The 26731-nt window shown below is 35.1% G+C and overlaps 2 protein-coding genes across 2 annotated transcripts in view; both read right to left on the bottom strand.

The window, feature by feature from the left end:
• The window catches only part of LOC107681818 (SH3-containing GRB2-like protein 3-interacting protein 1), a 23768-nt gene extending 22218 nt beyond the window's left edge, over window positions 1–1550 (bottom strand). The window contains 1 exon segment of the mRNA XM_016478165.1: window positions 1219–1550. Coding sequence (XP_016333651.1) covers window positions 1219–1228 — 10 coding nt within the window. The 5' untranslated portion in view covers window positions 1229–1550.
• A 6203-nt stretch (window positions 1551–7753) lies between these two features.
• pde4bb (phosphodiesterase 4B, cAMP-specific b) overlaps window positions 7754–26731 on the bottom strand; it is a 71598-nt gene continuing 52620 nt past the window's right edge. Inside the window, exons 8-17 of the mRNA XM_016478093.1 lie at window positions 24985–25097; window positions 18326–18419; window positions 15545–15729; window positions 15347–15445; window positions 15090–15254; window positions 13828–13927; window positions 13534–13688; window positions 10999–11121; window positions 10719–10901; window positions 7754–9851 (exon numbers count right to left, since the gene is read on the bottom strand). Coding sequence (XP_016333579.1) covers window positions 9564–9851; window positions 10719–10901; window positions 10999–11121; window positions 13534–13688; window positions 13828–13927; window positions 15090–15254; window positions 15347–15445; window positions 15545–15729; window positions 18326–18419; window positions 24985–25097 — 1505 coding nt within the window. The 3' untranslated portion in view covers window positions 7754–9563. The remainder of the gene's footprint in view (window positions 9852–10718; window positions 10902–10998; window positions 11122–13533; window positions 13689–13827; window positions 13928–15089; window positions 15255–15346; window positions 15446–15544; window positions 15730–18325; window positions 18420–24984; window positions 25098–26731) is intronic.

Here is a 26731-nt window from a genome sequence, read left to right as displayed (position 1 = left end):
CCAATCACAGCACACCTCGCTTTTTCAGACCGATGAGCTTTGTAAAAATCGACGTGTTTCAAAAAGGCGGGGCATTGAGGAGAAACAATAATGTACAGTATGTGGAAAATAATGTGTTTTTTTAACTTTAAACCGCATAAACACATTTCATTACACCAAATACACCAAATAATGTTCTTGTTAGCAACATCATATGACCCCTTTAAACTTGCTTCTAGAAAAAAAAAAGATTCAGACTGGTATCGAGAATGGTATCATCTAATTCATTAAAAAGATCTTCTTGGGGGCAAAGAAGTCACTTTTGCTCATCAAGTCTACATTTATTTGAACACAGTAAATACAGTAAAAACAGCAACATTATGAAAAATTATTAGTTTTAAAGAACTTTTTTTTTTTTTTAAACATTATAAAATATAATTTATTCCTGTGATGAAAAGCTGAATTTTCAGCATCATTACTCCAGTGTTCAGTGTCACATGATTTTTCAGAAATCATTCTTATATGCAGATTTGATGCTCAAGAAACATTTATTATTATTATCAATGTAGAAAACGGATTAATATTTTTGTGGAACTGTGATACATATTTTTTCAGCATTCTGTGATGAATAGAACAGCATTTACTTGAAATATCATTTTTTTATTTGAAAATTATTATTATTATTATTTTACATTACTGACCCCAAACTTTTGAACGGTGACCAGTCTATTCTTCAAAATGTCCTCAAGTTCTCCAGGAAAAAAATAAATAAAAATCACACAGGTTTGGAACTACACCAGGATGAATAAATGATGACAAAATGTACATTTTTGGGTGATCTATCCCTTTAAATTAGAGGAAATAAATCATGGCATGAAGTGACCTATAAGATCATGAGGGTGGGACTGTGGACCACAGAGCAAAGGCACACAAGCATCCTGATGGCAGATTTATTTTGTGCACTGGACCACGTGTAAATCTGGCCCACAAAAAAACCCTTATTTGACATGTGCCATCGTGATGGTTGTGTGTGTGTGTGTGTGTGTGTGTCACGGTGCAAACACACATGCCCACTGGCCCTACAACGTGAGACACATAATGCTTCACCTCCTTCAAGGAGACAGACACCAAAACAATCATGTGCTGCATTCGGATATCATGTACAGGGAATATTAGCGCGCTAATAAATAACATCAACAGACAAGCGATGAATTTAAGGGCCCAGAGTGGAATTTTTACCTTGCATCATGGTTGCAGCACTTCATTCCTCGGTTTCACGCGAGTAAACAAACTGACATGAGATACAGCCGTGATCCGGTAACCGGTCTCATACTGCCCAGCCCCTCGCGTCCTCGTCTCTCGGGTTTCCCGGTAACCGGTGGGTTAGGCTCCAGGCACCGCCGCATCAGCAGCATCCACGCACGCCATCATCATCATCACAGAGGGGATGCTGAGGACAGCCGCTGATGAACGGAGAACGAGAGTGTGGGAGGGTCGCGTGATTACGAATCCTACTATGGCGGAGGCGTCGCTCATGAATATTAATAAGGTCATGTCGACGTAGGTTGGTAACCTTCCTGGACCGTCCAGTCGGGTAACGAATTGATATCCATGAGCCAAGCCTTCGTTGGTTTCACTAGCGTTCTACGCCACTCCGTCAGCAAATCAGGTAGGCCTGCGTCATTAATATTCATGACCTGGGCAAAGCCGTAGTAGGGTTCGTACGTACATTCACAAGAGGGTTATAAGGGGCAAACGGACTCTGGTCTGATCCTGTGAACGATAGTCATGTGATAAGACGCCGCCTGCTGGTGGACTAAAGTCTGAGGCCACTAGTGAAAATACTTCAGTTGAGCATTTTTGTAATTTAATCGATTTTATTTTCTACTTATATTTTTATTTTGACAGTTTGGATGCATTAATATTATTTCCTCCTTCACCTTATACACAGTGCTTGTGGAAAAATACTGTACTTTGACGTCATAATCTTTGAAATGTTTTTGCTGAAAATGTTCTCGCCTTAAGGTCATCCAAGACGTAGATGAGTGTGTTTCTTCATTGGAACAGATTTGGAGAAATGTTGCATTGTGTTACTTGCGCTCACCAATGGATCCTCTGCAGTGAATGGGTGCCGTCAGAATAAGAGTCCAAAACAGCTGATAGTCCAGACCATCAATTAACATCTTTTGAAGTGAAAGTTGTGTGGTTGTAAGAAACAAATCCATCATTAAAACATTTTAACCTTAATCACTTCTGGCCAAAATACCAGTCCATAATCCATAATAATAACACTTCCTCCAGTGAAAAAGTCCATCCCTTGTTGTCCTTTTACATCAAAATCCACCATTTTAACCTGAAGCACCGGAAACGTCTTAATAGTGATTTTGATTCTTACAAACACTCAGCTTTTCGCTTCACAAGAAATTAATTGATGGACTGGAATTGTGTGGATTATTGTGATGTTTTTTTATCAGCTGCTTGGACTCTCATTCTGACGGCACCCATTCACTGCAGTGGATCCACTGGTGAGCAATTGATGTAATGCTATATTTCTCCAAATATGATCAGATGAAGAAAAAAACAAATCTGGCCTACATCTTGGATGGCCTGAGGGTGAGTACATTTTCTGGGTGAACTATTCCGTTAATGTCTACGAATCTGTGATTTTTTCCCCTTTTCTCCACAAACATTTGATGCTTGCCCTGATCACTTGAGCATATACACTTGAGCTAAAACACCCTAAAACGTGTGAGGTAATACGTTTACTTTTAAAAAAGTATCAAATTTAAAGGTCTAAATTATAAATCTTTGTATTTTATTGAATGAAAAGTTTTTAGCCCTTAAATGATTGTTCAGACTCATAATTTTGGTGCACATGATGCTGCACACTGTCATGCATTACTGAAGCTCTTTTGCAACTGAGGTACCATATATAGCCACAAGGGGTCAGCAGCCAAAGCTGATTTTCAGATGATAAAAAAAGACTGCAAAATAGGGCCAATGAAATCTTGAAATCTTGTCAACAACTACTGGAATCTCTCATCTGAGATGACTGATTGAAAACAGGTAGGTCATTTCACAGAAATGTGACCAACAACACCGGAGTAGATTAGTTAACAGGAATAAACACATTTCAGATTGCAGAGAAAATATAAGAATATGTGTAATTTACAGTGAACCATGCATTGTACACCCAGCCTTTTTAAAAATCACAAATAAATGGCATTGGAATTGTGCATCTTACAGAAAATTAACCTTAAAACATACAATATGAATAAAATGACTACAGGTACATCTAAAAAAATTAGAATATCATGAAAAAGGTCAATATTTTTTGTCACTCATTTCAGAAAGTGAAACCCATATATTATATAGATTCATTACACATAGAATGAAATATTTCAAGCCTTTATTTCTTGAAATTTTCATGATTATGGCTTACAGATAATGAAACCCCAAAATTCAGTGTCTCAGAAAATTAGAATATTGTGAAAAAGTTCAATATTGGAAAGTCATGGAGTCACACCCTAATCAGCTAATTACCTCAAAACACCTGCAAAGGTTTCCTGAGCCTTTAAATGGTCTCTTACTCTGGGTCAGTAGGCTACACAATCATGGGGAAGACTGCTGACTTGACAGATGTCCCACAAGGAGGGTAAGCCACAAAAGTTAATTGCTAAAGAAGCTGGTTGTTCACAGAGTGCTGTATCCAAGCATATTCATAGAAAGTTGAGTGGAAGGAAAAAGGGTGGCAGGAAAAGGTGCACCAGCAAGAATTTGGGGGAGCTTCACAAGGAGTGGACAGAGGCTGGCGTCAGCGCATCAAGAGCCAGGCTGCCATGTCATCTGCTGGTGTTGGTCCACTGTGTTTTCTGAAGTCCACGGTCAACGCAGCCATCTACCAGGACATTTTTAGAGCACTTCATGCTTCCTTCTGCTGACAAGCTTTATTTCACATATGTGTAATGAATCTATATAATATATGGGTTTCACTTTCTGAAATGAGTGACATGATATTCAAATTTTTTGAGATGTACCTGTATTGTTATGCATCAGTTCATGTTACTTGAAAAACTTTTATTTACTGGAAAAACAGGCATAGATATACAATCTGGTGGCATATGCCTGAACTTATTCAAACTGCCTTCCTCTCTGTCAACAAACTCCTTGTTTTATTCTCCTTGAATGAATTCTCTGAAAGCATCATCAGATATGCAACTTGGCCCTCATCTTGAGTGCGTGATAAACGATCATGCTATCAGGAAATTCTGCCTTTTCTGTGAAGGTAAAGTGATCAGACTTGTTTTCGCCTTGATCACTTCCTCCTCTGGAGCCGAGGGCCCTAAGAAAAGCCTCCAGTAGCCCACATGTATTGAGTTTCCATGTGCTGCACTCTGGAACAAAAAGCGCTTTGACGTCAAACACTGCAAACTTTTTGCGGCGCTCCCAAAAAAATTCCCATGCTTTCATGGATCCTGACATGGTGGCGATGGAAAAAGTTGACCTAAGTGCCATGGGATTTTAAGTAATAAGTGACTGTACCCTAAATAGCTCGTCCCAAGTGTGTACTCTGATAACTGAGACCCCCTCCTCTTGTCTCTTTTTTGTTCTTTCAAGCAAGTACTTATATTAACAACACCACGTCAGAAAATAGATTTCAGAGAAATGTTATATTTACCAAACTTGGTTTTTAGAGTGGTGCTTACCTATGCAAAACTTTCCCACCACACTCTAAAAAATAAATTCAGGGGACCCATTAACTTAAATAAATGCATAGTTGCAAGTGAAATATTCTGATTTATTGATTTAATTAAATGTTGCAAACATTATTTTGGTGAGTTCTGTTGACATAATAATGTTGATCATTACACTGCAACTTAATATTGTGTGTAATGTAAACAAAAATTTCTGATTTAACTGAATTTTTGATTTAGTTGTAGTAACTGTCTTGAAGTAGTACCTTCTGTCTTTTTAACTTTTTGTCTTCTGTACTAAATTTTCTTGATAACTCTGAAAACTGGACAGCAGATGCTTTGAATAGGGCTAGTGTTATGTATTTAGTTTACTAAAAAAATGCAAATTCTGTCATCATTTACTTACCCTCAAATTGTTCCAAACCTGTTTGAATTTCTTTCTGGCTACGTCAACTGTTTGGTTACCAACACTCTTCAAAATAGCGTCTTTTGTGTTCAGCAGAAGAAAGAAATCCAAATAGGTAAAGGGTGAGAAAATTTCATTCTTGGGTGAACTTTTATTGTTGTTATGCTTGAGCTTTAAAAGACTTTCTGTTATGATGAGGTTTCTGTGGTAAGATTAATTGGTGTCAGGGCCACCACTAAATTATGTTGAAATTATTAGGACAATTTTTTTTTTAGTAACTTGTGTTTATGCTACAAATTATTAAGTTCCTCTAGCTCAGTGTAATTTGGCACTGAAAATAATTTCATTTGAAGTTGTCATAATAAAAAAAAAACAGATGCAAACTGCATACACCACACTAATGTGTTGTTTATGGTTGCTGAGGTGCTGCTATGTGGTTACTAAGTTTGTTTGATATTCTGAGGCATAAACATAGCCACCATGTTGAGACTGCAAGAACTAGTTTGACCAACTAGTTTGACCACTTTTTAAAGCATGTATTTTGTAATCTGTAGTGAAATACATTTTAAAAGTAACCTTCCCAGCCCTGCATATAATTATGCAATCAGGCAAATTTGCGTCAGTAGTTTATTCAGATAAATGTTTTCCACCTGGCTGCGAGATGCATGGTTGTGCTATTAGGCTCTGTCTGCTAAGTTAATATATAAGTTTAGGTTTTTTTTAATGTTTGTTAATTCAAAACTAGCGGTGACTTAAAAACTCCTTAGAACAAATGTGTCAAAAGTGCACAGTATGAGACAGTATAAGAACACTATGGCATTTATTACATACAGTATTGCATAAATGCTGTATGTAATAAATTATTTCATAGTGTTGCATAAAGTCATACCCCTTTTCATACTATTGCATGTGCCTTCATACTATTGCATGAATACATGAAAAGGGCTGGAATGTTTAAAACAACGTTACAGTTACGTATTAATTGTTAGCTATGTCCCCTGATCACACAGACATAACAAAACATCAAAGACAGAATGAACCAATGCATTCATTCACCACGTATCAGAGTACAGATCATGCAGACGTGACACCTGCCACCACCCAGAAACAACTGAAGCGTATCCTGCACAGCAAGTCTGGTTTCATCGAGTAACATTTATGCTAAAGTTTACCAGTAATGTCTATGAACAGCTTAAGCCAGATGACCTCTGTGTAGCGAACATTGTGTTTGACTGAATTTAAAGTTGTTATAAAACATCTCAGGATATCATGGACACCACCCTAGAGATATAAAATATTTGATTGAATTGGAACAAACCCCAAACCATAAGTATGTTTGTGCTTAAATTGTGTCTTGAGATATAGCCATGGCTAGCCATATCTGAAGATCTTGGGGCCGGTTGCATAAACTGCTTAGACTAGTCTTAAAGGAACACTCCACTATTTTTGAAAATAGGCTAACTTTCCAACTCCCTCAGAGTTAAACAGTCGAGTTTTACCGTTTTCGAATCCATTCAGCCGTCTGGCGGTAGCACTTTTAGCTGCAGCTGAAAATTTGCGATTTTCTAGGCCGATATGGCTAGAAACTATACTCTCATTCTGGCGTAATAATCAAGGAACTTTGCTGCCGTACCATGGGTGCCCAGCACGCTCCCTGTGCAAGCAGGTGGTCACGTTGGTTATGTTGACGGAAGTTAGCCTATTTTCAGGCGCTGCGTAATATCATTGCACCTGGCTGCTTGCACCCATGGTACGGCAGTAAAGTTCCTTGATTATTATGCTGAAATGAGAGTATAGTTCCTAGCCATATCCTAGCCTTTTCATTTTCCGTCGGTCTTAGTACACGATGTAACTACAGAAGGGTCAAGTTTTAAATAGGAAAAATATCGAAACTCTTTGGTCATTTTTGAGCGAGATGCTAACGGTCTAATCAGATTCAATGATCTATGCTAAGCTACAGCTAAAAGTGCTACCGCCAGACCCGGAGATCGGCTGAATGGCTTCAAAGACTTCAAGTTCATCTGTAAATCACACAGAACTATCGTTTGACTTTATAAACTTTTATTTCATGCATGATTTGTATGGATCGGAAAACTGAATGCAAAGTGTGAATTCTAGGAGAATTCGTTGTAATTTTTAATTAAATTCTTAGAAATATTAAACGTAATGATAACCATTCAACACTCAAAATATGAGAAATTTTTCAAAGATCAAAAACAACTCTCAAGATGCTTTTTCAGATGATAGAAGTTTTGTTGCAGGTAGGCATTGCATTGCGCTGAGATGTTACGTCCTTTTTCAGATTTACAAGTAAAATCGTCGGTGTATTTCCAGGAGAGAAATGCATTACACGAATGGCTTTCTGTTGTGTCGTCCATTTTTGTGTCGTGATGATGAGCGTATGCACTCTCAACGAGTTGCTAAATGAACAGGTTTTTTTTTTTCAAAGGAGAATCAGTTGCCTTATTGGTTAAAATCCCCAAACTGTTTACTTAAATATTAAATTAAGAAATGACATTAAAATTCAAAGTAATCACTTTGGTAATCTAAAATACTTTTCGGATGTAACTGTAATTTGATTACCACCTATTTAAAATGTAATTATAACGAAATACAGTTACTCATATTTTGTTACTCATATTTTTTCTTGTAGATGCATTATGGTTTATAGTATGTGCACGACTGTTACTGTGACAAACAAAATCCTAGGTTGTCTGACCTTAAAAAGAAATACAGCAACAATTACAGACCAAAACGTTTTCATTTATTTCTCGTTTAATTTCTTTTTTTTTTGGACAAATAAGAAATGTGCAACACAACTTTAACAGAGGTTTAATACTAAAAATGATAATATAATAGTAATAAATATAATAATAATAGAGATTACAGTGATTCCACCAGTGAAATCACAGTTGTTCTACAGTGTGCATATTCATCATCGGTTTCACAATGACCAACATGTGTAAAAAAGACAAAGTCTGCAGTTACAGCTTCATATCCTAACCGTAAATTCGATTTGGGTGAGTTACACATGTCTGTGGCAAAGCTTCTGTGAATAATAGTCCTCCACTGATTAAAAAAATTAATTAACACAAAAGGTAAGCAAAAGCAAACAGTGTACATATTGTTAGGAAAGAAAGATAGGCTAACCTCAATCAGAATGACGCACGTTCACCACATCCCGTTCCTGACCAGTAAGAACGTACATCAGGAGGAACCGCATTGTTTGACATCAGCGATTTTGTAATTGAGGTTTATTGTTGACTTTGTTCTGTGAATATTAAAAGCTTAGATTCTAAGAAAAGAGAAATTAATAGGGATTTAAGAGTTTTTTGAAGTACATTTTTTTTAAATGTTGAATCTCCTTTGTTGCTTTGACAAATTAATCTTAATGACATTTACAGACACAAAGAGGTCATTTTAAAATATATAGTATATAAAAAACAGTGTTATAAATCAGTTTAATATCGCTATTGAGTGTTGGGATGTTTGTTTCCCATATTAAAGTGGTTAAAAGAAATAATCTGGGTTTAATAGTGCTTGATCGACAGCATCTGTGGGATAATGTCAGCTACCACAGAAAAAAAACAAAAACATTTTGACTCATCCATCAGTTTTTTAAAAGCAAAAATCGCTTATAAAAGTAGCTCCTTGCTGTACTTATAATGGCTCTTACAATGGAAAAAAAACAAAAAAAAAACAGAAATTTTTTCTGTGGCAATCAACATAAAAGCGCCACAAATACAGTCGAAATAGTTTAATTTATATTCACCCCAGAACATTCCTTTAAGAGTAACCACTAAAAATCTGGAGTCTTTGGATCCTGTTTTTAGTTAATAAGACATAAAACATCACATTAATTGTACCAGAAGAATCGCTTAATAAGAACGCCTTTTAAAAGAGAAACTGTTCGTTACAAATTACAAAGGTTTTGTATTACTTGAATAAAGTATGCTGGCACTAGATTATTCTGAAGTCCAAAATTTAGGAAGACTGCATTCCCAATACACAACTGGGAATTACATGCTTTTGCTTTCAGCATGACAACATCTCTCACGTTTCCAAAAGAGTACTTGGATGTGAACCAAAGAACACACAAGTACAAAAAAGTAGTCACTTTTTTACAAAAAAGTCACTTTGACGTTGTTGTACAAAGCCCTCTTATAAGAGGGTCAGCATTTCTCCTTCACAGAAACCCCTCCAACATTCAGATCAGACTAACGTCTGATTAAGAAAATCCAGCTTATGGCACTTTCGGTTCGGCCGTCCGTCCGTCCACTTCTGGTAATGTTCAGCTTGAATGGATTCCTGCAAATTCCAGCTAGATTGTGTAGGATGTTCGCTCACTCCCCATTTGGGCTCTGAAACAACAGCAGAGTCCCAAGACTGACCTCTGAGGGATTCTCAGGAAGCAGGAGAATAACGTTCCTCCACTTTACTCTCTCATCAAATATGGCCAACATGACAGCCATTGTACTGAGGTGCTACGTCTCGGTGGATGGAGGCGAATGCGTCACTATCTCTACACAGTCTGACTCTAAGAGGTTCTCTGTATCCTGCTTGGCTCCTTCCTCAACCTCCAACTCGAACTGAAACTTGTCTCCACCATCAGTTCCCGTTTCAAAGAAGGGAGGGGAGGGACTCTGCGGTATCATGCTGTGGTACCAGTTCCTGTTCTCCTCTAAAGTGTCCAAGATATCCTGCGCATCTGGATGCACCAAGTCCGCCCAGGTCTCCCATAGTGGATGCACGATGTAATCAATGAAACCAACCTAAAAGGAAAACAAAAAAAAACAAATGATAAATTCCTTCTAGAAACTGCTCGACTTGACCGATACCTTGTAAAAAAGAAGTGTGCTTAATTGTATTTAAATGGGCACTTGTAGTTTACTACAAGTTTTAAGTATATTTTATAACAACTTTACATTTTTAAAAAGTATATTTTTCAAAATCTGTACCTGCAGATAATATAATATTAAGGAAATAAAGGGCCACATAAAGAGAACACATTCATGACTATGTTTCTTAGCACACTTAAGTACAATTTTAAAGACAAGTTTACTCTGTAATAATGTAAAACTAAAAGTTTTACTTTAAAGTCCATTTTAAGTCATTTTTTCATGCTTTAGAGAAGTACACTTATTTTGATGTGCTGACTAACATAGGAAAGCACATGTTAAGTTTTTGAATATAAATGTACTAAATTGCAACCTCATCATTACAAATGTGTAATTACAAATATTTTTAAATACATGACATACAAGTTTGAACAGAAATGACATTACAGTGTATTTTAGTTGACCATAAATGCTTTTCAGTACATTCAACAGTATGCTTTAACCATTTTTCAAAGACAATATAATTATGAAACTGCACATAAAGATGCACTTTAGTTCTACTTAAGTGGGTCCAAAAACACTAAGTTTAATTAATTGCATTTAGTGTAAATTTAAATTATAATCCATTTTAATTTACAAATACCGTGCAATTAAGTGTTCAAAAACATTACATTGATTTCACACTCAAGTATACTCTTTTAAAGTATATTATTTCCATAATAAGTACACTAAAGTATGCTAAAGTATACTTCTTTTTCCACATGGAATGACTTGAATGTGAAGGATTCTTTGGACGCCCACCTGAGATTTCTCCACTGAAGCGGTGTGTTTGTCACACATCGGGCTGATCTCCATGCCTCGCTCTCTCTCTCGGTCACCCTGGTGGAAGAACTCTTCCATAATGCGGTCCGTCCATTGCTGGTACAGATCTAATGGCTTGGTGGGATTGCTGAGATCGGCACAGTGAACCATATTTCGTAAGACCTGTGGACATTGTGAGACAGGACGTTGAAGGATATTGACTTGTGGAACTAGTAGTGAAGAAACAAATGTTGTTGAGGACACACAGGCCAGGACTCACCTGTATCCTGTCCGTATAGTTGTCCAGTAGCAACACTCCTGAACTGGTCACCTTCTTAGTCTCGACCATTGTCTTCAAGTCAGCCAGTAAGCTCATGTGCTTGGACATGTCTGTTGCTAGTACCTATGGAAAGAAATGGAGACTTAGGGTCTTTCCAGACCTGTAGATCGTTTGCTTAAATTGTTACAATGTTGCATTTTCTTCACTTTCTTAAGGCAACATATCACAATGTGTCACATGTCACATGTGAATATAAATGCCCTCTCATTGGTCAAAGTGCCACTCCAATTCACTTGTTTGCTGTCACCATTTGACACCCCTCAAACGCTGAAACGACTGATTATACAACACGCAGTGTTTCCGTGACTGTTCAAAATGTGAATATGAGGCACGCGATTAGTTGGGTCAATATCACCATAGAGTGCCTTTCAACCCTCATAATACTTTTAATAATAATAATAATAATAAAAATTTTGGTTTTAATTTCCCATTCGCTTTATGTCATATCATAAATAGTAGACACTCAAGTACATTAACATATTAGCTGAGCTCCCACACATTTTTTTAGATAGTTATGGGCCATTATTTGAAGCATAAAACATAAGATATGTCCACCCTGTCATGGACATATATATTACTGTTAAATATGTTTTCATTGCAAAATTAAGATGCAAATGATATTTTCTGAAAGGTATGATGTCCCTTTCCTAAACAGGGTTATTAAAAAATGAATGCTATGTACACCCTGTTATGTGTATGTCCACCCTATCGAGTCTAAGTGGCCGACAGGGTGGACATTTTGAGCATCAATTAGCATATTAGCTTACAACAAACTGTTACTAGCTAAATATTTAGTCTGGTTGTTGAAGAGAATTTGGTATATTTAAACTTACATATTTTGAAAATACTGTATGCGAATCACTTCTGGCATATTTTATGCCGACAGGGTGGACATGTTAAGTTTTTGCAAAGCAAACTCATACGAAGAAAAAGTCACCAAGAAATTTCACCTCAGCCGTTGAAATTCCCGCCACTGAAGAGTCAAAAAATCTGTTGTCCTGATGTCACTAAAGGGGATGGCCTTTTCTTAAAGGGGCCGATTCCCCAATACGACAGGGTGGACAGCCATTCATGGGACATGGACAAACTCTTCTTTTTTATTAAATATAAATATAGTTTTTATTACCAAATGATCAATACACTCAAATTGAGTAATCTCTTATTTAACAAAATATTAATAGGAGAACAACATTTTTAAATTCTATGATTTAACAATATTCTACTATCATTCAAATTTAATGAGCAGTGCATGGGACATAGCAAAATAACACGCATCCTCTTACACAAAACAAAAAAAAATCTACAAAATGTATCTAAAGAGCCAAGTAATGTAATTTTTATGTTAAGTTATCATGGCAAATTAGTTATTTATGTACAGGACACCAAAAGGGCCCCTACAGTGATATTTACCCAGTTGTCTGTGCTACACAAGTTTTATACAAGTTTGGTACCGCAATGTGGGGTTAACATCACAAAAGCGCTGTTAATCCTGCTTCTCAGTGGGGTTTCATAACCCTGAGTGGCACTAAAACACGAGTTCAATACGTGACCATGGCCACGTTTTTATTACATTGTTACAGGCATGTATTGTGGTGTTTTTATTACGTTGCTTCACATATGTATTTCAGCGGTTTAGAATTCAAATATCTGGGGAGTGTTGCCAAATTGTTGGAAAATAACAAACGCCCTACACCAAACCCAACCCTAAACCCACCCGATAGTGTTAACGAAAGCAAAAGTGATATAAAAACGCATTCACTGATAATTGTGGTATTTTAACTTTTATATACTCTGCTTTGAGCTGCTTTGTTAAACCGTAGTTTCATAGGATTTGTACCGGAGTGCTTCAACTCTCAAGTGCAACCCATACATATGAAGCCGTATATGTGATGCTAATGTTCAAAAGTATCGGTTTTTAAAATGGTTTTTGCTATCATAACATAATATCGTGCAAAAAATGAGGGTTTCTTAAAACTTTGGCCCTGTAAATCATAATTTGTGTGAAAATGAATACAAGTTGTCTGAGTCTTACCGCCTCTAGTGTTTATTTCAACTGGAAACTGCAGCGATTTGTAAGTATAGGAATGTTTTTTGAGTTTGCAGAAATGTAGGTAGAGCCATGTATTTGCGATGAGTCTAGGTAGCATTTCTCACCACAAACAGTCTTCTCTAGAGTTCAGGCAATCTCAGACTGTTATTTTGGCATGAATTCAAGCACAATTGCTACGTTGATCTATGCCTAAATGAAACAAACTAAGTGAGAAAATGCTTCAGGTTTGGAAGCAAACACTCCTACTCGACGAAATTTCAAATACGCATGATTTCGTGTGAGAGCGAAAAAGTTGCCCACACAGATTTTCCTCGTGTTCGAATTTTGACCAACAAAAAGCTGCTTGGTTTGAAAGTAACTTCTGTGAGAGCTGTTTGAACACTAAAAGCTTAAAGATGAAAACATCAACGAGCACAAATGCCTACCATATCAATGACCATCTTTCTCAGAGTCTGTCGCTGCTTCTTGGAGAGGTTTTGGAAGATATCACAGTTTTCCCCTTGCAAGAGCTTGAAACCAACAGCCAGATGATGGTTCTCCAGAACAGACTCATCATTGTACATGAGCGCCAGCTCGGAGTCTGCAGTAAAGACAGGCATGATGTTTATGAGAGACATGAAACGTCTTTGTTCTTCCATATGGTTTGCGTTTCAATAACTGCAGCAGTTTGGATCCATAAGCACGCATGGTCTTCTATATCTAGATAAAAACACACTCACTGGTATTAATTAGGAACTGGTTTGAGACTCCTGGGTGGTCCACATCATGGATGGCTGCTGCAAAGATAGCGGCCAGGATCTCCAGGTCTGTAAAGACCGCCTGTGGATAATAATAGAGAAAGACAGTGTTACACGACCCAGATCAAATTTCTGCAATGCACTGAACTGAGTAAAGCATGCTGCACACAGTTTAAGCATTGTAACACAACTCTGCAAGTTGAAACTGTTTCAGTTTTGACTCTGTTTGCCATTGACCTTTAATTGAACAAAATATTTTGCAGATAAAAGACAGCTTGTCTTTTCAAGATTCATTTTTGCGTTAAAAGAAGACAAAGCAAAAAAGAGCTGCAGACAAAACACTTTAGAGATCAGAGGGGTCATGCATCAGGAAAATTAGAGACAAATCAGTTCAAAGGGTTCAGAAACAGCTATGACTGGCTGGAAATGTGGAATGAGGAGAAAATATTTTGTTTCCATTTTATTCTCTTATTTTGTTTTGTATTTCAACTATTTTATTCAATTATTTTGTTTATACATTCATTTTTTTCTCTTATGCATTTTCATTATTATTCCCATTTATTTGTATTTTAATCTCTTATCATGTATTAAGCATTTTACTTCTTTTATTTCTATTTTCTTTTCTTTTAAGCATTTTAATTTTGAAAATTCTTTTTAAAAACGTATTCCCTTATTTTATTATATGCTGTTTTAAAACATTTTTCATTTATATTTTATTCTCTTGTTTTGTTTTATGTATTTACATTTTTCATTTACATCTATTTTATTCTATTGTTTTTACACATTTACTTTTTTCGTTAATTTAAATTTTATTACCTAATTTGTATGCATTTTATTTTTTATTCATTTATTTTAATCTCTTATTTCATGTTAAGCATTTCAATTAGAATTTTTAAATTTATTTTCTTATTTAGTTATATGCAGTTTTAAAACATTTGTATTTGTATTTAATTTTAAAATTTTGTTTTCATTATATGAGGGTGTTTATACAGTATTTTTACATTTGTCTCCAAGTTTTTTGATCCAGTGTGTTATTTCTGTTTTAATTTTGTTCTAATTTTGTTTTAATACCTCTGTACAGCACTTTGGGTGCAACTTCTGTTGTTTTGAAATGTGCTTTATATATTAATAAACTAAACTTAACTAAACTATATGTTTTTTATAAAGCCCTGTGCTAAATAAATAAAGCCTTAAAGCTTTACTACATTATAACTACATTTCTAGGACATATATGAGTTTCTTACATCCAGTGCAGGTGTGGACAGCAGGATGTGTGTGGACTGAGCCACGTCAGCCGCGTGTAGACTGTTGTGATAGGCCACGTCTGCGTGGTAGTGATCTTCAAGGGTCATCATGTACATCACAAAGGTATCCACTGGGATCTTAAATGTCTTCATTAAATCTCTCTCCTACAGAAGAAAGCTGCTTTAGTTACATTTCATTTTTAAAAACACATCTCTGGACTTGTGAGATGTTTTTTTGTTTTGTTTTGCTCACTAACCTGAAAGATGGCATACATGATGCAGGTCAGCGGCCGATGGTGAGAGTGCTCTGAAACTTTAAAGATGTTCAGACCCCATTTGTTGATGTCCTCCAGGTCCTACAAAAGGCAAGAGAGGATATACGTCCAATTACGGTACCAACTCGACAAAAGTGCACGATTTCCGTGCAACAGGTGATCTGTAATGTATAACTATACCTTTGAGAGCAAGTCCTCCAAATCTGTTTTCACACCGAAGCGGGCCGTACTGCAGCTGCTGGACAGACCCGGGCCTTGTGTGACCTTCCTCACCCCGCTGATCTGAGTCATCAGCTGCTGCTGCCTCCTCTTTCTGTCCCGCGATTTTGGAGTGGGCGACGGGATCTCCAGTTCATTCTGTTTGTCTACAGGGGGAAAGGTTTCAGTCCGTGATTGTTAATTTCAGCACTCACACACTCAATTCACAACAGATACCATGACTTTACACACTCTCTGAGTAAATTCAAGTCAGCAAAATGAAGTTCGATATTAGTAAAAGCCACCTACAAGAACTTTTCTGCCAAGTTCAACAGTTCATGCTACAGCTAAATATTCCCTGATGTAAAGAAAGCTTAGACTAGAGTGATGGTCCGAGCTGGTTTAATGCTGGGACTATATAGAGTATATAGTCTCTCTGGAGAAGCTGGCTAACAAGTCTTACTAGTTATGCAAGTTAAGCAGTTTGATGGGAATGCAAATATGAAAACTAAATATACAACGAAACAAGATGAAATGACAAAATGAAATGAAATGAAAAAGATTAAACCTGTTTTGTTCAGTTTGTCTAAAAGCAAATAACGCTCCCCAAAGAAAAATGTAAAAACAATTTTGTTGATAATGGCTAGCTTTGACTGCAGAAATTGTGCATTTTATTAATTTTTATTTTATTTTTTTGGTAGTACATAACAGAAAATATGATGCATGGTTTAATAAAGACCTCACAACAAACATCAAGGTCTTCTGAAGTTGCCTTTAGTTCTAGTAAATAAACTCAATTAAACATTGACTAACAAAATGTTTTTAGTTTTATCTTAAGTTAAAATTCTACGTTCATATTCTAGGTAACTTAGCTTTTGGTTATGGTGAAATAAAAGCATAAACATTTATATTGACATTATTATAGTAAAATATTTTACATAATTATGGTCTTTATGATAAATATAGCCTATTTTTATTTTTACTTTGTATGAATGTTTTTGTTTTTGGAAAAATAAATATTTTTGATAAATACTAAATCAGAATTTAAGGTATAAACTAAACTAAATATAAATATGGTGAAATGAAGTATTATATTAAGTAACATTTTGGCTCATGTCTAAAGAAAATATACAACTTCATTATGGCCTTTACAATAAACATTCTTTGTATGAATGTTTTTGTCTTTGGGAAAACAAACAATTTGGACAAATATTACATCAAAATTAAATACAATTTAAGAAAAACTAATACATTTGACTGTAACAAAGAGTTTTTTGTTTTTCCAAAGTATCATTTTTAAGTGTATGCTGGTGCCACCCCATCTCAGTTGTATGTAACGTTATATCTACTGAGGTTTTTTAAGAGAACCATCAGAGACAAAGTTGATACTTAAAACATGCATGAGAAAACAATCCAAGTCTCCTGAGATGAAAGAGCGATCTCTTGATTTTTTTCTCCAGTGACGTCCCTCAGAACCACACTCTCTCAAACATCTCTTGTTTCTCAGTCAGGAGAGTTGAGCTCTCGCTAACACTGCATATTAAGAGTGTTTGTCTGAAAATCTCCCCGCTGCTGACTCTGTGAGTAAGTGTGTAGGCTGTAGGGCTCTGAACAGCAGGGTTAGGAGAGTACAGTGACCCTGTGGCATCTGACGCAGACTATAGTTTCAGCCCTCCTCTCTCTCTCTCACACACTCTCTCTCTCTCGCTGCGTAGACGCCAGAACAGATCAGACTGGTTTGAATAACAGAGGTGCAGGCGAACCACAGACGTTCAGCAATGATTGAACCCCCTCTTTCTAGATATCAGTGTTTTCATGGAGGAGCTCGACAACCTCTCTATCCACACACAACCTTTTATCATTATCACCATCTGAAGTATGGCTTTCACCAAATTTCTCAGTTTAGCTCACTAGTCTGAAACACTGTATACTGTAGTAAAAACACAGTAGGAAACAATCAATAGATCTTGTCTGATATATAAGTTTCGTGGTTTTTAGTATGGCATATTGTTGTTGAAAGAAGTCTCTTATGCTCACCACGGATGCATTTCTTTAATCAAAAATTGTGAAATATTATTACAATTTAAAATAACTGCTTTCTATTTGAATATATTTTAAAATGTCATTTATTCCTTTGATGCGCAGCTGAATTTTCAGCATCATTACTCCAGTTTTCAGTGTCGCATGATCCTTCAGAAATCATTCTAATATGCCGATTTGATTCTCAAGAAACGTGTTGAAAACAGTTGTGCTGATTAATATTTTTGTGAAAACGGTAAATTTTTTTCAGGATTCTGTGACGATGAAAATGTTCAGAAGAACAGCATTTATTTAAACAGAAATCTTTAATAACATTATACATTTTATCTTAACTCTCTTTACTTGACTTTTAAACCAAAATCTATTGCATCCTTTCTGAATAAAAGTATTAATTGATTTACTTTAAAAAACCTACTGACCCCAAACTTTTGAACAGCCCGTATTTGAAAGGATGACTCCAACTAAAAGGCATTTACAATAATTATGCATACTGCTTTTATGAGTTCAAAAATAACTGGGGTTTTAGTACATGGAATATATTACATTTTCTATTTAAAATATTAAAACATTATATTGTATTCGTATATGCAATAAAATGTATGTGATCTATTTCTTGAATTCCCAAGCTTTTAAACACTCATTTACAAAGGAATTATCAGTCATGTTTTCTTACAAGTGTTTGAATCATCTAATGAAGACGATGAAACAAGCGTTCAGACTCACCTAAGAATGTGTTGGAGATGAACTCAGACACCTGGTTTCCAGAGCGACTCATCTCAGACAGATGTGTCAGCTCCCGATTCAACATCCTCTTGAACTAAAACACACACAAAAGACAAGTCTTGTTAAATTCATACACACTATCGATATTTCTAAACTTCTCATTGCACGGATTGCCAGTCCTCACACTATGTTTTAACCAAGCACTGCAAGAACCTCGAGCAACATCCAAATTAAACGACCAATACATGGCAAACAATGAATAACTCTCTCACAAACACACACCTTAATGTAACCCCAGGACACAGAGAGCAAATAGTTGACTTCAGGCATGTTGGAGTCTTCAGTTGGTCGCCTAAACCCTGAACTCAAACTAAAGCCCAGCACTGACTCCAGCGGCTCCACACCGTCTCTCCTCATCTCATCCCTCTGCGTTCCCTTTCACATCCCAGCCAGGCTCGGATAAACAGCAACCGTCAGGAGAGATCCAGACAGAATTCCAGGAGATCTGCTGCATCTGTCATACGGTGTGTCTCCAACACTAAGTCTTGTTTCTCTCTCGGTTATTTTTGGTCTCCCTTTCACCCTCCTCCTCCTCCTTCTTCTCTCTATCTTTGTCTCTCTCTCTCTCTCTCTCTCTCTCTCCTGTTTTTACACTCCACATCCACTGCTGCACCAAAGACGGACATATGTAAACACACAAAACCCTTTTTTACTTGCTGGACTAACAATTTCAATTTAGCTACATTTATATGCATGTTTTAATTTTTTTTATATCCATACATGCGAGAAGCACCTTTAGTTATAGTTCTATCTATACCATATCCGAGCAAAAAAACAGCCAGACTAAAGTAACATGCAGTCAACACACACACACACACAAATAATACAATTAGCCTATTATTCAGTCCTGCACATCCTCCACATTTAATACCAAGTGACATATCTGTTCCTATCTGTATTTCCGCCATATGTTTTTCTACTGGGAAGTTATGAACAAGGTTTTGCAGCAGCCTGTTTTTACTCAATCAAGCAAATATTTTTTCCCCCAGGGAATGCAAAATTTCTAAAATATATGTCTTGCAAGTTGCATTGGATAAAAGCTTCTGTTGAATGCATAAATGCAATGTAAGTGCACTTCAGCTGATATTAGACACTGTTGAACTGAAGTCTAAATGTTTTAATAGTTCAAATCTAAAAATGCTTATAAAACAAACGTATTTAATAATGACAAATTTTCCAATTTATTTTAAATTGCTTCTTATAAAATATAATAAATTTTTATAGAACAAGATATGACTGTTTTTAAATATTTCTTAAATAAATTAATTATTTTTTACAAAAATTAATAGTATCAATTAATTATTTCAATTTAACCTCAAAATAAATTATTATATATTTTATAGTACAGGATATTATTTTAAAATAATAAATAGTTTTTACATTTTTTTAAAATAAATGTATATATTTAAAAAAAAATAAATGAGTAGTATCAATGAATTATTTAAATTTAACCTTAAAATTAAAAGTGCAGTTGTAAAATAAATTCTAATAAAAGTTATAATAAAAATTGAGAAAGTCAAACTGCTGTGCTATTCCCATTTTTCTCCCTAATGTATTTTAATTTTTGCACACATCTAAACATATTCAAACTTCCAAATATAAAAGACAATTCTGAGCTCATGTTCTCATTTCTTATATCAACATAAAGCATAAGCCAATCCCTTAAACAAAAGAGGACAACCAATCTCCAATAACAGACGAATCAGTTCCTTCAGCATTAAACCTCAAAGCAAAGCCAGAATTTGTTCAAAAAACCCCTTGCACTAACTCACCTCTCTCCAGCTTTTTAGCACACCAAACTTTCTCCTTTTCTCTGAGTAGCATAATCCCATTGTTGCAGCGATGGTGTTTGTGCACTGTTGGTGAGCATGTGGCAAGGCAGTGCCTGTGAGCTCACTTTGACGGGTGTCAGGAAATGCTTTCGACTAAGTGCTGAGTGATTCACCTCTCCTCCTTCACGACTCCCAGCGCCTCCCTCTCTCTGTCTGCAGCCGCAGGTACCGCGCTACTCATGTTCTGACTGCACACACGGGTGGAACTCGCTCAATTACTACTCACACAACTTCAAAGGCATGACAAGAAGACTCAGGCTTTTGTCTTTCATAGATAATGACGTGAATCGAAGACTTGCACAACGTAGCTGAATTTCATTATGTGTCACCTTTCCGGTTCAAAGAAAGATTTAACTATAAATAATAAACCAACAATAATAAATTATTTTTAAATAATCACCTATACACCTAGAATTTTTTTTTTATTCTGTAAATGATATATATATATATATTAGGGTTGTCAGTCGATTAAACTTTTAATTAAACTAATTAATCGCAAACTAAATTTGGCTGTGAAAATACCCACAGAAGATCATTTAAAGCTATTATTGTGTTAAATGTTTAAGCTACAACGGCCTAACAGTAAGTATGGAACAAGAAGATAATTTGAGAAACATCTCAGCATTTTTTGTTCATGCATTGAAAGTTACTGGTAACCAAAACAGCTTTGTTACCAACAGTCCTCAAAATACCTTCTTTTATGTTGTGCAAAAGTAAGTCAATCAGGTTTGAAAAAACATAAGGGTGAATAAATGATGACAAAATTATTATTTATTTATTTTTGGTGAACTATCCCTTTAATGTTATTTATTTATTTTTTAATAAATGAAATGATACTCTAAAAAAGAAACTAAAACGACCAGCAGGTGGTGCTAAATGTCTTTATGAGTCGATTCGTTCAAACGGCTGATTCATTTAGGAAAGAAGTAATCGGTTCACTTTATGAATAGGCTATTGAAACATTGGTTCACACGATTCGTTCAATACGAGGATTCATTCAGAAAGTGTTGCGCGGAGATGCACAACAGTTCTCGTGTGATATTGCTCTCACTGCTTGTGTGATATCACTTATCATACGATATAAATATGTGCTATAATTGCGTTAAAATATTTTAATCGCGTTATTTTTTCATAACTAATTAATTAAGTTAACGCGTTAAACTGACAGTTTTAATCGATTCTCATTTTTACGAAACTATATAGATTCTTAAATCTCTCAAGAATCGATTATTCTAGCCTGTTTTCAGTTAATGGACAGAACGCTGAAGGGCACTTCCCATCCACTATATCTCAATAAGCATTGTGTTTTGGTACTTCAAATATGAAACAAAGTCTCAGATTTAAAATTCTGTCCATTGTATTGCAGTAATAAATGCCGTTTTGGCGCTGTGGTGAGTGACAGATCGCTGTAGCGCCTCAGTTCAACAGACGCCGCAGCGTGTAGCGCACTTGAACTGATCATCTCCTCCACATTAATACCAGCTTCAGCACAAAATAAACATGCCTAAACATCCGAAGGTATATTAAAAGAAAGAGTACAACTTTACAATCCATATCCTGTCTCATGTAATCACTCAGTTAGTGTTTCAGCTGCGCTGAAAATATGAAATTTGATGAAATATGAAATTTAATCTTAAGCTTGGTGAACAGTTTTTGAGAATTTGATGTTTCCGCATTCAAAGTGATAGGAGCTGCACTTCCATGCCCGAGAGGCGTTTCAAAGATGGCCGCCGAGTGACATGACTTGCCTTAAAGGGACTTTGATATAACGGCTTGTAAAAATGTCACGTAACGTCACCTCAGAAAAAAACATATTCGGTGACCATAAACTCATTAGTCAGCTAGAAAATTAAACTGTAGAGAGGGGCATTTTGCTAAATATATGCACCATATAAATGTATTATAATTTTTACTTTTCTTCAATGTTTAATTTATATGTTTTTTATGACAGCCAACATTTAAATGTAAAAAACAAAATTAAGTAGAAATATTATTATGTAATTGTAACTTTTATTATAAAAACTTCATTAAGTGTAATTTAAGCAGTTGTATAGCCTAAAAAATCAGCTAGGTTTAACCTTCAATATTATAGTAATGTAGTACCAACTGACTCTCATGTATATTTTACAGCATTAGTTAGTATATACAGAATTAGTATATATTAACAGCAATACATAGAAATAATTTAGTCAATAAATGATATTTGCCTATTTATAATAACTTTAAACATAATGAACCCTATATATATATATATATATGTGTGTGTGTGTGTATATATATATATATATGTATATATATATATATATATATATATATACTGTATATGTATATATGTATAGCAAATATTACAGAAAGTTAAATAGAATGAAATATAATTTGATTCTGTAAATTATTTTATTCTGTGTATTATGAAATATATATCAGGCATCAGTTTTATATTGTATCTAAATCCGCCAAGGCAAAGTGATTTTTAAAAATGAGAAAAAAGTAACAGACCCCAAAATAAAATTATTCTTTGTTACTTTTATCCTTTATCTCATATTTTAAAATAACTGTATATATCATATATACACTGAAATAAAATTGGTGTACAGTTTAGAATAGTACATTTCATAAATAATTACAAAGAAATGGCAAGTAATATTGAATTAAATGTGAAATTGTGGTAGTAGAAAAAAAAGTAGCAAGACGGACATATTTTTTTTCCTGTAAAGCATACTATAATATTCTTTGTTTTATTTACACCTTCAAAAAAGCATTTTACATATTAAATAATATCACTTATATATATATTTGTAAATATCATTATGCTACAGCTATAATTCTACAATGTGAAATATAATTAATAACTGCATTATATGATAAAATGCAGTGTAATGCTTGGATGTCAGTGAGGTAATGTGTGTCCTCTGTTACTATCTACATCTGATTAGGTATCAGGGTAAACAAAGCAATGAGGTCACAGCTGACAAAGAGGCCAGTGGCAGTGTACTCAAATAATGCCTGCGTGAAAAAAGGGTTTAATCATTTAGTTTTTCACTCTAAGTAATGAGTGTTTCAACAGTTTCCTTTCAACACTGATTCCAGTAAATCCACTGAATCCATAACCACCCACACATACAGAGTTTAATTCTTGTGAGAGATAAAATATGCTAAAAAAGATAAAAGAATTGCTTGGGCCAACTGCCTTTCACCAAGACAACAAACTGGAACTAAGATATTATATTAATGTTTCTTCTGTAATTCTTTGGGTAATAATCAGTCAAGTTGTCATTGCATGCTTTACTGTTGACATATAAATGTGGCAATATCTGTAGATCTCACATCAACATCTCATCATTCATGACGTTCGCAGTATAAACCTCATAGACTCTGTTCTACATGACCAACCACATACTGTATTCATGCATCAGCACTAAAAACTAATAAACCATCAAAGAAAAATTTCTAAAAAAAAAGTTTAAGAAAAATTCTGACATAATTTACTCACTCATTTCATTACAAACCTGTATGAACTTCTTTCTTCTGCTGGACACAAAAGATGATATATTGTAGAATGTTGTTAACTAAACAGTTCTGGTTTCCATAGACTTGCATTGTATGAATAAAAAACACAATGGAAGTCAATGGGGACCAAAACAGTTTGACTGCAAATGTTCCTCAAAATATCTTCTTTTGTTTGCACAGAGGTTTGCAATGACACGAGGGTGAGTGAATGATGACAGAATGATCATTTTTGTATGGACTATTGCCATAAGCAGTGTTTGTAAAATGCCACAATAGAGTGGAAAATCTTCCTTATTGCATCTCATTGTTATTCCAACAAAACTTTGACTTGCTAGGCTTTGAAATAACACGTGAATGTGGAACGCAATAAAAACTACTCTTCTAACATAAACTGAAAAATCTCAGACAAACAAACTTTGCAGTACATTTATGGCTGAGATACAACTATTTGAAAACCTGGAATCTGAGGGTGCAAACAAATTTAAATATTGAGAAAATCGCCTTTAAAGTAAAGTTGTCCAAATGAAGAATGCATATTACTAATCAAAAATCATTCATCAAAAGTTTTGATATATTTACGGTAGGAAATTTACAAAATATCTTCATGGAACATGATCTTTACTTAACATCCTAATGATTTTTGGCATAAAAGAAAAATCAATAATTCTGACCCATACAATGTATTTTTGGCTATTGCTACAAATATACCCCAGCGACTTAAGACTGCTTTTGTGCTCCAGGGTCACAAATAAAAGTTCCAAAAGAGAGGTTTTGCAGCAATTCCGCAGAAAAACACCTTTCAATGAACAGTTTCTAAAAGAACCATTTTTCTTAGTGTGAAGAACATCTAAAGAACTTTTTTTCCACTATAAAGAAGCTTTTGTGCAATGGAGAGATTCCATGGATGTTAAAGGTTCTAAATGGAACCGTCAGTGCCAATAAAGAACCTTCATTTCTAAGAGTATTGAAATGTGAATTTCTCTGAAAACATGCATAAAGATGCCCCGCTGTTTCCAGCAATGCTGAGGTAAAGTGGGAGTAGACGAGCTGCCGTCTCACCTTGTTGGAGGCCATGTCACTGACAGAGCGGTACGTCTGGATGGTCTCCAGCTGGTCCAGGCACCAGTCTAGCTCCTCCATGGTCTCCACGGCCAGCTTCTGGTAGGATTCATCTGGTAAGAGACACACGGATATGCATTCAGGATCCAGCCTCTGCTGCATGGCCAGAAAAGGGGGGGAGTAGACGAGCTGCCGTCTCACCTTGTTGGAGGCCATGTCACTGACGGAGCGGTACGTCTGGATGGTCTCCAGCTGGTCCAGGCACCAGTCTAGCTCCTCCATGGTCTCCACGGCCAGCTTCTGGTAGGATTCATCTGGTAAGAGACACACGGATATGCATTCAGGATCCAGCCTCTGCTGCATGGCCAGAAAAGGTGGTCCGGCGGGAGCGGTGCAGATAGAGGAGCAGTGACCTTTCATGGTGGGCTGAGTGCTGCTGATGTAGTCATTCTGCACTGATAGTAGCTGGATTAATAGCTCACTCTTCGCTTCATAGTCTTTTCCATTGTGTCACCGGCTCGGTCTCCAAACTCACCTACTGTGCAGTCTGTCTGCCAGTCTCTCTCTCTCTCTGTGCTGATGTGTCAATGAGCCTCAGACCCAGGGGCGCTTAGTGGGAGGGACTCAAAAACTCATTCCCTATTTCTCTCCTCTTCTGTTGACTGAAAATGTAGTTCATTGAAACCAAATTGGGGAGAGAATGATTAATGCTCAATTATCTTGTTAGTAAATTATCTTGATGGATGAATCTCATTAAAACACACATTAAGGTCATTATTTAAACCCAAAACAACAAGAAAATGAAGCCTATTTTTAGGACCGCAATGCATTTGTAAAACTGTTGTTAATTCATGATCATAATACGTGTTTTGAGTTTTTATTTTTGTACATTTTTTTCAATGCTGATGATGTAGTGTAAGAAAAAACATCACATTTATATATTTTAAATGCTGTCATTTTCTGCCAGGACATTTTCTGTTAAGTTTAACAACATTTTCTTTCATTGTAAAATACAACACAATGTAATGGGTAATTCAAAACACAATATTATTTGGAATTTTAAATGTAATATATTCATTGTAAATAAAAATAAAATATAACAATATAATAAATAGTAAATATTAAACTATTTTTTAGCATTAGAGTAATGAGAATTATAGAAGTGCATTATGGTATTGAGAGAGAATGTACTTAAATATCATGAAAGTAATGTCATAAAAAAACAAAACAAAACAAAAACATAACTGTCCCTAAATAGATTTAATTGTCTTTATACATAATCAGTGGGAGGGACTCAAAAACTCATTCCCTATTTCTCTCCTCTTCTGTTGACTGAAAATGTAGTTCATTGAAACCAAATTGGGGAGAGAATGATTAATGCTCAATTATCTTGTTAGTAAATTATCTTGATGGATGAATCTCATTAAAACACACATTAAGGTCATTATTTAAACCCAAAACAACAAGAAAATGAAGCCTATTTTTAGGACCGCAATGCATTTGTAAAACTGTTGTTAATTCATGATCATAATACGTGTTTTGAGTTTTTATTTTTGTACATTTTTTTCAATGCTGATGATGTAGTGTAAGAAAAAACATCACATTTATATATTTTAAATGCTGTCATTTTCTGCCAGGACATTTTCTGTTAAGTTTAACAACATTTTCTTTCATTGTAAAATACAACACAATGTAATGGGTAATTCAAAACACAATATTATTTGGAATTTTAAATGTAATATATTCATTGTAAATATTAATAATGAAATAAATGACAAAAAATATTCTTTAAATAATATAATAAATAATACATATATTCAAATACTATTTTAGCTTTATGAAATGAAAATAAAAGAATTTAAAAATATACTTTAATACAATTATGTTTGCATATATATATATATATATATATATATATATATATATATATATAAAAATAAAATATAAC

The sequence above is a fragment of the Sinocyclocheilus anshuiensis genome, unplaced genomic scaffold (genome assembly GCF_001515605.1).
Source record: "Sinocyclocheilus anshuiensis isolate Anshui unplaced genomic scaffold, SAMN03320099.WGS_v1.1 scaffold436, whole genome shotgun sequence".
NCBI lineage: Eukaryota > Metazoa > Chordata > Actinopteri > Cypriniformes > Cyprinidae > Sinocyclocheilus > Sinocyclocheilus anshuiensis.
The sequence above is the reverse complement of the archived record's forward strand: the minus strand, read 5'-3'. Positions and strand labels throughout refer to the sequence as shown.